At 30.7% G+C, this 11,780-nt stretch overlaps 1 protein-coding gene across 4 annotated transcripts in view; it reads right to left on the bottom strand.

The window, feature by feature from the left end:
• Window positions 1-5,319: 5,319 nt before the first annotated feature.
• The window catches only part of LOC104610621 (ascorbate transporter, chloroplastic-like), a 33,372-nt gene continuing 26,911 nt past the window's right edge, over window positions 5,320-11,780 (bottom strand). For 3 of the 4 annotated variants that reach the window (XM_010277327.3, XM_088890802.1, XM_088890803.1), the window contains 3 exons: window positions 7,040-7,105; window positions 6,076-6,160; window positions 5,320-5,963 (listed from right to left, as the gene is read on the bottom strand). In XM_010277327.3, coding sequence (XP_010275629.1) covers window positions 5,866-5,963; window positions 6,076-6,160; window positions 7,040-7,105 — 249 coding nt within the window. In that variant the 3' untranslated portion in view covers window positions 5,320-5,865. Of the gene's footprint in view, window positions 5,964-6,075; window positions 6,161-7,039; window positions 7,106-11,780 lie in introns of those variants that run through there. The other variant, XR_016077916.1, reaches the window with a different exon arrangement.

The following is an 11,780-nucleotide window of genomic DNA, read 5'->3' as shown; positions in this document are numbered from 1 at the left end:
TGGGGAGTAGCCCATCTCTCATAGCTCCTTCAACTTCAATGTTATCTAAAAACAATTAAAAACCCAAAAGTAATGCATGTATAAGTTTTGCTTGATTTGGTTCGATCCAATTATGAATGTCACATTGTTCTTAAGAGTATTACTTGGGTGGGTTAGGTTAGGTTGAGGATCAACCCAAGCCTAACCTGAAGTCTTAAACCTTAAGCTCAGGCTTGATGAACTTAATTATGACTACAGCCCAATTTTATATATTTATTAATATTTAAGTATTTGAAATATTTAAATAATATTTAGAAAAATTATAACATTTAATCATTAATAAAATAAAATAAAAAACTAACAAATAATATGGAAAAATAATTATTTTATAAAGTAATTAGCAATAATTGATTACTTTTGTTAAAATTTATTAATATAAATAATCCAAATTACTAAATCATTTTTGTAATAAATTACTAAAAAAAGATTAATTATTTTAAACAACAAATCCCATGCATCACACGAGCCCCCACTAGTTTAACTATAATTCCACTCTAACAGATCACCTTTTTTTTTCAAAGTATCGATACATAGGATATGTACAAACATGTATATTAGGTGGTTTGATAGAATGAAAACTCTTTTTCTCAAGGAGATAGTTTTAAGTTTATTTAACATTTAAAAACATTGGTTTTTCAAAACCCTCAAAAATGGCATATCAAAGGGCCACAAATATAATACAATATGCTTGATACAGGATGTATCATATTGAAAATTTAAACTCGTCATAGATCTAGGGGTGAGCATGGGTCCTATCAATTTGGTTTCAAGGTAGAACTTGGAACCTACCTTGTAAGAGTAGGTTCCATTAAAACTAGAACCAACCCTACCAAGGTTGGTTCTAGAGTTAGTTCTAAGGTATACCCATGGAACCTATTCTTTCTTTACACTCAAAAAATTTGAACATGTTCATTAAAAAAATAGACATTCCTTAACATTAATAATCAAATTAGATAGCTATATATTTTGATTTTAATATAGTACAATATGTTATGTTACTTTTAACATTAAAAACTACAAATGTGGTGTAATTACATAATCATAAATTGTATCACTAATAATGTTACTATCAATATATATTATTGATTAGAAATCACAATCATAAAATGTTTAAACTTGATTTTCAATAATAATAATAATAATAATAATAATAATATAGTTAAAAATTTATCATTTTAATTTAAATTTTATAAATATTACCTTTTGCATTACTTATTATATACATTATTAAATTGAAAAAAAAAATACTAGTTAAATGGCTTAGTGGTCAAATAAGACCATAATATTTGCAAACATGAGTGTTTGGGTTCAAATATTCACATTCTTAAAGTACTAGTCATGTGCTTTGCACGTAGCAATTCTAGATTAATGTTTTATAAGCGCAAGGGCCAATTTGTGCCTTAGGTGCAAGGCGAGGTGCGCACCTTTTTGAAGCAAGGCGCAAAAATACAAAAAAAAACTAAAAATAAAAAAAAATGTCAAAAAATTCAAAAAATGACAAAAAAATAGAAAATGCAAAAAAAATCAAAAAATATTAAACATAATGTTAATAAAAATATAAACTTTTTAAAAATAAATGTTTTAAAAAGCCTATTATCTAAAATTGAAATACATAAACATAACATGTAAAACATATTTTCAAACATGTAAAACCCACAATCTTTTTTTTAAGCATATTCAAATGAAAATTTAAAAATAAAAGCAAATATATAAAGTATTTTCAAGCATGTAAAATCCACAATCTTTTTTTTTCTTCAATTGCATTACTTCAAGTAGCTAATGTAATGTAAAACATATTGCATTATTGATTCTATGAGTCGCCTTTGTACCACACCCCTTGAGACAAGCCCAAACGAGTCCATGTTAGGGTCTTAAATTTTTATTTCTCACATAAAAAATAATGATTTTATAACTTTAGTTATCTTTTAAGAAGATATTTTATTGGAATGAATGAATGAACACCATTAGCAAATAGGGGGTTCTCGGAGCTTTGGTGAGTGAATTTTAAAATATCTTCTTAAAAGGCAATTAAAGTTATAAAATCATTAATTTTTATGTTAGAAATAAGAATTTAAGACCCTAACATGAACTAGTTCAAACTCGCCTCGAGGGGTGTGGTCAGAGGTCCAAGGGTAGAGCCCCTAGCCCAGCCTTTAGGCTCAAAAATAAAAAGCAAAAAGTTCAAAATTTTAAAAAGGTGCAAGGTGCATCAAGCATATGCCTAGGCACACCAAGCATGCACCTTTTGAAATGGGTGAGCCTAGGACATAGGTGAGGTGCATACTCTAAAATGTGCCTTGCCTGTGTGCCGAAGGCACGCCTTTTAAATCATTATTCTAGATGATGATAACATAGTAATAATGTATCCAAAATTTTTTATAAAATCCATGTATTTTTTATATTTTTGTTTTTCATTATTAATTGAATGCAAGTTACAAAGTCCAAATCCGATTACATAAACACCTCATATTGGGTTGCAAAGTTTTAGGTATTATTAACAAACCTACCTACTTATCTTGATTCTTCTTTTTGTAATATTTTATCTTCTTAATGTATCTTTTTTGTTCATTTATCAAAGAAAATGTAAGATTTAAAGAGAGAGAATTGAATGAGGTGAAATTAGTAGTTCAAATTATATTTTAAACCTCACAACTAAATAGGGATTAAATTCAAAAGAATGGGTATTTTAGTTAAAAGAAAGTTTTACAATATTATTCATAATTTTAATAGTGGTATAACTATAAATATAGAACTATAGATGTGCTAAATGTTTTTATTTGTTTAAAATAATTATGTTATGTACACTTATTTTTTGCTTAAAATGATAAATATATGACATGTGCCCAAATGTTTTTTTGTAAAATTTATATATTTTTATTTTATGTTTTTTATATTTTATTAATTTTTATTATTTAATTATGACATTAAAGGTTGACACAATTGTAAAAGTTGAATTAGTAATCTTCGTTAAATAGAAAATTAATTTCATTTTTTGTTAGTTTTAGATAATATATTTCATTTTCATCATCAACAAAAACAATTATTGTTTATTACACTTATTTTTTTTTAATTTGATAAATAAAAATATCATAAATGTGTCTAGTTTTTCTATATTTTTGTAATTTTCTACATTTATTTCTATTTAAGAATTTTATTATTTAACTATGACTTCATAGGTTATCCACTCTCATACGAATGGTTGAATTGCTTAGTTACCACTTGAATAAAGAATGGTTTTGTTTTTTATGAAGTTTTAAATTATACAGGTTTATATTGTTAAAATTATTAGATTTAATAAGAAAGAATGGGAGTTAATATCTTAAATAAAAGACTTAATGAGGGGGATTAAATGAGGTGAAAAGTATTAATTGAAATTAAATTTTCAACCATCATAATTAGGGATGGACTAAATACAAGTATGGGCATTTTAGTCAAGAAAAGTTTCATACCCTCATTTGTATTTTTTATAATAATATAGAAATAGTATAGATTTTGAATAATTAGAGATGGACTACCAAGGTCAACCAATGCCAACCAAGATATGTTCAAGTACAACAAAACCCCCAAACCTTAGAACTAGTCTAAGTGGGGATCAGTTAAAAGAATTTTGAACCAAACCTTACCCGATATCAAATTGAGTAGGGCTGGTTTAAGGCCAGTTCCATTCAGTTCTAAGTAGAACCAACTTATTTTCTCACCTACCTAAACCCCCCAACCCGGGCAAAAGTGGGACTCAATCCCAAGTCTCTGCTACAACAAACATGCTAGCTGGCACCTTCCAATGAATCACTATTTAAAGAATGGGTTATGAGCCAAAGATGACTTTTTTAAGTTAAAATTTTAATTAACTAAACAATTCTTAGAATGAGCTACAAGTCTAGGAAAAAAGTAATTCCAACAATTTTCATTAAAAATGAAATCTTAGAATCACAAAATTCATCAGAATTAATTCGCCAAAAGCATTCAACAGACGAGCAATAACCTTGTTAACCCATGGTTCCTTGGAGGAATTCGACTGCTTGGAGTGAACCCATGGCCATCCATGGGCAATTCATAATGAATCAATTCAGAAAACCGGGGCAAATCAAGGAAATGCTTGCCTAATCTACCTGTCAGTTTGGTTTATGAACTGGACCAGAATTGGAATCGAAATCCCCCAAAATCGGAATTGGAATCACCAATTCCTAACACCTATTTGGTTCAATCAAGAATCGGAAACAAATTCCGATTGTTGTTTGGTTTGTTGGGAGTTGGAATAGGAATCAACTAAAATTTTTTAATTTTGTATTAGTCTATTTATTATTTTATTATTACCTTAATATTTTATAAATATATAATTATTATTTTATTAATACTTTGTTATTATTATTTTCTAAGTATTTAATAATTAATATCTTAGTATTTATCATTAATTTATGAGTATTTTATTAACATATTATTATTTTATTATTACATTAGAATATTTTTATTACTATATTTTATTAATAATTTATTATTTTATTATCAGTTTATTAATGTCTATTATTTTAAAATTAATTTATTATTATTGAATAATTAATATGTTAGTATTTGATTATTACTTTAATTGGATTATTGATATTTTATTTCTACTTAATTATTATTATTTAATAAATAATATTTTTGCTTTTATTATTTTATTAGCATTTAATAATTAATATCTTAGTATTTATCATTAATTTATGAATATTTTATTAACATATCATTATATTACTATTACTTTAATAATATTTTTATTATTATATTTTATTAGTAATTTATTGTTTTATTGTTATTATTTTCTTAGTAGCTTATTAATATTCTATTATTTTTTATTATTTTAAAATTTATTTATTATTATTTAATAAATAATATCTTTGCATTTTATTATTAATATACTCTTATTTCATTATTACTATTACTTTCATAATATTTTATTATTATTATTTTATTGTTACTTTAATTATATTGTATTAATATTTTATTATTTTACTAATATTAGGATTTGGGGGCTTTTTTGTCACGAGAATGGGAATCGGAATCCCGTTCCTTCCTGGAAATCAAACCGACCCTACATACGGTTAACCCGTAATCAGAACTCAGAAGTGCAAGTTTCACGAAAACAAAAATTACCCCCTTTAACCTACCCTGAACCGGTCAGTGCCTCAGTGGCCCTTAAACCCAATCCTAGCCCATATCAAATGCTTGAGCTTGACAAAGGATTTTACGGGATCATATACAGCAAAACCTCAAAAACCACAATCTTTGGAGTTATATGAGATATCCATAGAAGATGCAAGGGGAAAAGCATAGAATTGATGTTCATATATTCCTTGTTTGTGTTCACATGAATTACATCCTCTCTTGAACAGTAAATTGTCATAAAATTTACAGCAAGACGCACCAAAGAGAAAATTAAATACAGAGAATTGAAGCTGATATTTAGTATTCATTTTTAATAGATTGTATTCTAAATTAATAGGAAATGATTCAATGGGCCTAATTACCAAAGTTACCTAATAGAAACATGTAAGAACCCAGGAAAACTCAATAAACTGTATAAAGAATATGGTTTTAAGACAAATCACAACCTCATTAGATAGGTGTAAAGTATTAGCTTCAAATAAACCCCCAGGAAAGACAGTTTCCTAAATGGTAGTATTCGTGTTTCACTTTCTCCCCCTTGCTTTACCTTAAATTTGAAGGTTGCGTTTTACTCTTTTTCCTTGTTTATGAATTTCTTATTCTTGCTTATAGGCTACATCCTTTTTTATTTATTCTATTTTACTTTTTCTTTTGATCATTTTTTGGGGATTTTTTTATCTTTTTCTAGTCAAGAATTTTCTCTCCTGTAGCAAAGAAGTTCCAGATCAAAGTACCAATGATATACAAGGCAACAGCTACTTTAAAGACGTCATTCCATGACCCTGCACAGTTATAAAATTTAAAAGATGAAATTCAACCATATAAAAATTGGGTAAAAATGTAATTGTTTTATTAACTTTAATAAAGTAGGAGGTGCAGGATTGATGAAAATACCTCGTTGAAGAATGTAGCCGGTTGCTGCCGTACCAAAGACGCCAGCAAGCACTCCAGCAGTGTTTGATAGCCCCAGTAACACTCCCTTTTTCATTTACATGTAAACATTGTGCTACTGCATCAACTTCCCATTCTCCATGAACAAATGAAAAAGAAATAAACTGATACAAAAACAGAACTACTGTTTCTGTTAATACTTATAGAGCTAGGAAAGATAAGATAGCATCTCCTAAATTCATCCTTTTTTATTTGGGGTATTAAAGGAATCATGCTCATTATATTCATCTGGAAATGTAATCCATACCTTTGATTTAATTAAATCCATAAAAGTTTCTCGTTTTTAGAACTTAGTATCTAATCCAGGCTATAAGATCAAACCAAACATGTGATCTTTCCAACCAAAAAAAAAACACCTGCAAAATGTCTCTTCCTAGCATAGGTGTGGGCAACAGTTACTACAGTGCAATAGATTTGAAAAGGTTAGAAATTTTCCCATCCATGCACATTCCAGATTATTTTCAAACCAAAAATGATTCTAATTCTTAAGCCTTACTGCCAGGATCCCTCTTTCACTGACAGATGAATTCTTCAGCATCCCTCCCCTTGTCACAAGTTCAAGACCATAGAAAGAGTTGACTTCCACTAGTTGTATAGTTTTGCAATGGGTCAAGATTGACTTAACATGCACCAATTCTGGTCCAAAACAAAACCATGTTATACCTATGCAAAAGGTTTCTTCTTTTGGTTGTTTTTAGGATGGGGGACCAAAATATTTATCAACATGTATAGGTGATTTGAAAGTTAAATTGTTTCTTGCTGCTAGTCATTTTCTGCATGCAGATTTTTCTTGGAAGTACAAAGGGCACAAAGTTGCTCACAATGGACTATGCTTTTTGCAGAGTTCATGCCATAAAACACAAAGAATCTGATTACCAAATAGGTGAAAAGATAAAAGAGGACTTACTGCATAACGTGGTCCAATGTCTTGGTGATTAGAGTAGAGACCAGATTGTGAAAATGCATCTGATCCCTGTACAGAAGAATATATAAGTTAAATTTCATTACAAATCATTGAATAAAGAAAATAAATTTCTATAGAATAAGTCAATAAGACCAATAATGACACAACATAGTTCATCCTAGAAGGTGGTTGATTATTTCTCTTTCCCATGCTTCTGCCAAATAATTCAGTTAGAATTTTAGAATTACCACCAGTTCATGATTGCAAGACCCTAAAAATAATTTTAAAGAAAAATTTCACCAAGCAACTTGGGAATAGCAAGAAAAGAATGCTCCAGTTCAGGAGAAAAAAGATAGTTTGCTACTTAAGATTACAAAAGCTTAAAAAACCTATGATATTTAAGTATCTAGACAATCATCCATATAATGAACATTTCATATATGTTTGTTATGATCTATTTTAGTCATTTTCCTTGCTCGGGGAATATGCTTTCATATATCTGCCTGAAGACATCTTGGTCATTGTATATAATGGGTGTACTTTCCCTAAGCCTTAAAAACCTTTTACTATTCTCCTTTTTATGTTTTCTTCTTCTTCTACAGTTGTCTTCTTTTCTACTAGTTTGATATAAATATTGATCGGATCACCCTTCCTTTCTTCAAGTTTTATTAAGTTCCTATAAAATACTAGACTAGAAACTTCTCTCTAGAAATCACCCTAATTGGAAACCCCCATAAAACCCCCCTCTATATCAGCAGTGGAGGTGCTCATCAAAAACCAAAAAAACCGGGTTAATCAAACCATTAGTTCAGTTTCAGTTCAGTATTTCTGAAAATTGAAGGTGTGTGTGTGTATAGGGAAAATTCCCGATTAGTACCCTGTGCTTTGGGCCTAGTGTCACTTTGGTCCCCAAACTTTAAAACGCAACAATTCAGTACCCAAACTTTCAAAATGTGCCAATTTAGTACCTATCATTAACCCGTTGTTAACCATCCATTAAGTGGCATTTAAAAAGACACAAATGCCCTTTGAGTGTTAACTAATTTTCTTTACCAACCATCCAAATGTTGACAAAAAATGAACAGTCCCAAATCCTTTCCTCTTCTATTCAAGAAAGTTGGGGTCACCAGAATGCGGAATGCCCACTAAGACGTGACCCAACTTTCTTGAATAGAAGAGAAAAGGATTTGGGACTGTTCATTTTGTGTCAACGTTTGGATGGTTAATAAAGAACATTAGATGACACTCGAATGGCATTTGTGTCTTTCCAAATGCCACTTAATGGCTGGTTAACAGTAGGTACTAAATTGGCACGTTTTGAAAGTTCGGGTACTGAATTGTTGTGTTTTGAAGTTCGGGGACCAAAGTGGCACTAGGCCCAAAGTACAGGGTACTAATCAGGAATTTTCCATATATATATACATACATACATATATATAGATATATATATATATGTATGTATTATTTATAGCATTTAGATTATATATTTATATATTTATTTATAATATATATTATAAATATGAAAAACCAAAAAACTGAAGAACCAAACCGATCAACCAGTTAACCGATAGGATTAAGTTTGATTTCGGTTCATGGTTTTCCAAAAACTGAAGGACCAGTTTGGTTTTTTCCATATATGTATGTATTATTTATAGCATTTAGATTATATATTTATATATTTATTTATAATATATATTATAAATATGAAAAACCAAAAAACTGAAGAACCAAACCGATCAACCAGTTAACTGATAGGATTAAGTTTGATTTCGGTTCATGGTTTTCCAAAAACTGAAGGACCAGTTTGGTTTGGAAAAAAAGGCCCATGGTTCGGTTACCATCCCTAATCAGCAGTCCTGTATATCTTATTCCTTTCAGCCTGCTACTTTTTAAGATATAGGGGGCATTGCTTGGTATAATGGTAAAATCTCAGGCTGGCAAGCATGAGAATGCAGGTTTGAGTCTGAGAATGGCCAGTTTGTGCAAAAAAGTAAGGTCAAAGGTTAGGATTATATCCAGTTTATCCCTCCCAGGACCCCAGACAGCTAGGACAAACATTAGGCAATGGTCTTTCTTTACATTTTTGGAAGATACTAAAAGAAATCTTTTCTTTCCCACTCTTAAAAATTCTATGAATGCAGGATTCTTAGCACACTTTGTTTCTCTATGACCCCATGTTTGAAACCATAACATTTCCTACCAATTCTAAACCATTCCTTAGACTGGCTTAGACCTATCCCCATCTTCCTAGTCCCAAACTCTAGATTTAAAGCCTACCATTACCTTAATTCTCTTGGAAGTGTTTGCATGGCTGATTGCTAGAGGCTGTATTTTAACACAGGACATATTAAAGAAAAGAGGTTATCAGTTTCCAAACAGTTGTGTGCTGTGTTTTTCTGAAGTGGAAAATATTCTGCAGCTGTTGGTTCAATGCAATTTTGTGAAATCATCCGGTCCTACTTCTCCAAACTCTTCAAGGTGGACATGTGGTCGCCATCAGACACAGCTGGAAATCTTGGTTGTTGGCCAAGGGTTCAGGGTGGTCCTAAGGCAAAAAAATTATTGGGCTGTTATCCCCTTTGCTGTATGTTGGGGTGTGGGGGAGAGAAACATGAGAATTTTTTAGGAGAAGAGGAAAAGTTTGGAAGAAGTTGGGGTGGCAATCAGTTATTCGATTATTGGCTGGGTTCTGTTTCTTCCAGATTTTGAAGGTCTAAAGAAGGAAGACTTCAGTGCTGAGTTTTGGCGCACTCTGAATGCTTAATAGGAGTTTATTGGTTATGCTTTATGTACTTTGAAGTTCGTTTTTTGTGAATCTTCTCCTTGTCTTTTGTATTTCATGGATGGGATGACTCTTTGTCACCTATTTAAGATGTATTTTCCTTTTTAACAATAAAACCTTCTTCTTTATTTATCTTCAAAAAAAATTCTCCACTTTTGCCCTTCTTTTTACAACAATCCCCTATTTCATTTTTTTCCCCTACCAACCTTACCACTACCCTACTTTTCTTCACTTTTTCCCTACCATTCCTCAGACGTATGACCTATCCCCATCTTCCTAGCCCCAATTTCAAGATTTAAATCTACCTTTACATGCCAAGTGTTCAAAGGAAGGTTATACATTATACTTTCCTTTGTAAAGGTCAAAAGACCTTAATGACTACGCACTATCTTATTGGATAAAACACATGTTCCGTAGCTTCTGTCTTAAGACATTGGAGACATGGCAGAGAATGGAAAGATCAAATTATTAACTTGTCAATCATGGATGCCAAAAGGAAGAAGAAATTTTGCCTTGTCAAAAAAAAAGAAAAAGAAACTTCTGTAATGAATTTATTGGAGAAAGCTTTGTACTATCTTTCCAGCTGCTTATTTTTTAGTGTGCTGGTTCTTTAATGAATTTATTGTTAACTATCAAAAAAAAGGAGGAAGAGCTGAACCGTCATTTTGTATTTCTGCATTTTCACCATAGTGCATATTACTTATCAAAGCGAAGGAATTTTTTATTTTTTCATATTTCATTTTCTTAAACAAATACTATGTTAAGCAAAATTTGTTTTACATATTATATTTTATGTTATTAAATGTCAGCCAATGGGATCCACATAGAATACAAATATGTTTCTGAGTGTATTCTGCTTAAATGGAAACTAGAACTAGATTTATAATCTCTCATGAATCTTATTCTAATTAAATTGTACAATTCATTCTTCATTGGGGTGATTAAAATTTTAGCATAAGAGTAGATGGTCAAATCAATAGATCATTATAAACTTTATGCCATTCCTCAAGCGATCAACCAAGACACAAGCAATATGCCAAATTCAAGAAAAGGAAGTAAAAAGACTTCTTGCGTGACTTAGTTAATCAAGAATTAAATTGATATTGGGTTCAGTGTGGAAGGTTTAGATTGGCCAAGATTGGATTCTGAGTTGGAAGAAATCAGGAGGTTGTGTTTTTAATGGAGAGATCTAAAGCACCAGAACCAGATGAGTTCACTATGACTTTTTATCAAGATTGTTGGGAAATTATCAAATCAGATCTTTGGGCAGTCTTTGAGGATCTGTGGGCAGTCTTTGAGGAGCTTACTGAGGAACACTTTATTAGTCCAGGGATCAACTCCACATTTCTAGCTTTGATATTGATACCTAAAAAGAGAGATGCAATCCAACTGAGAGACTTCATACCTATCAGCCTATTGACTAGCATCTATAAATTGTGGCCAAGGTGTTGTCATTAAGATTAAGATTAGCCCTACCCAACTTAGCAAGCCAGCTACAAGGGGCCTTTATTCAAGGAAGACAAATCATTGATCAAATACTAATAGCCAATGAGTATGTGTGTGGAGGATTTTAAGACAATGGGAGATTCTGAGGAAATTGGATTTGGAGAAAGCTTACGATATGGTTGATTGGTATTTTTCTAATGGAAATTCTGAGGAATTACGGGTTTGGAGAGAGGTGGTGTGACTAGGTTGAAGGTTATTTGAAAATTTGTTGTTATCAGTTCGATCAGATCTGATTTCTGTCCTGGAATAAAAGAAAAAGAAAAGAAGAAGGGAAGAAGAAGAAGAAGAAGAAGAGAGAAAGAGAAGAGAAGGGATGGATCGAATGGTCTTTGAGAGAGAAAGATCATACTTTCTCAGCCGACCAGAATTAATGTTTCAGTTTCAGTTCTTAGAATTAGAAATTTGGTTAACTGAACTTTGGTATATAATATGGCCGATTGGGCCCTAGTGCATTAT

This window comes from Nelumbo nucifera, chromosome 6 (genome assembly GCF_055504915.1).
Source record: "Nelumbo nucifera cultivar China Antique chromosome 6, China Antique-T2T, whole genome shotgun sequence".
Classification (NCBI taxonomy): domain Eukaryota; kingdom Viridiplantae; phylum Streptophyta; class Magnoliopsida; order Proteales; family Nelumbonaceae; genus Nelumbo; species Nelumbo nucifera.
This window is presented reverse-complemented; position numbering and strand designations above follow the sequence as displayed.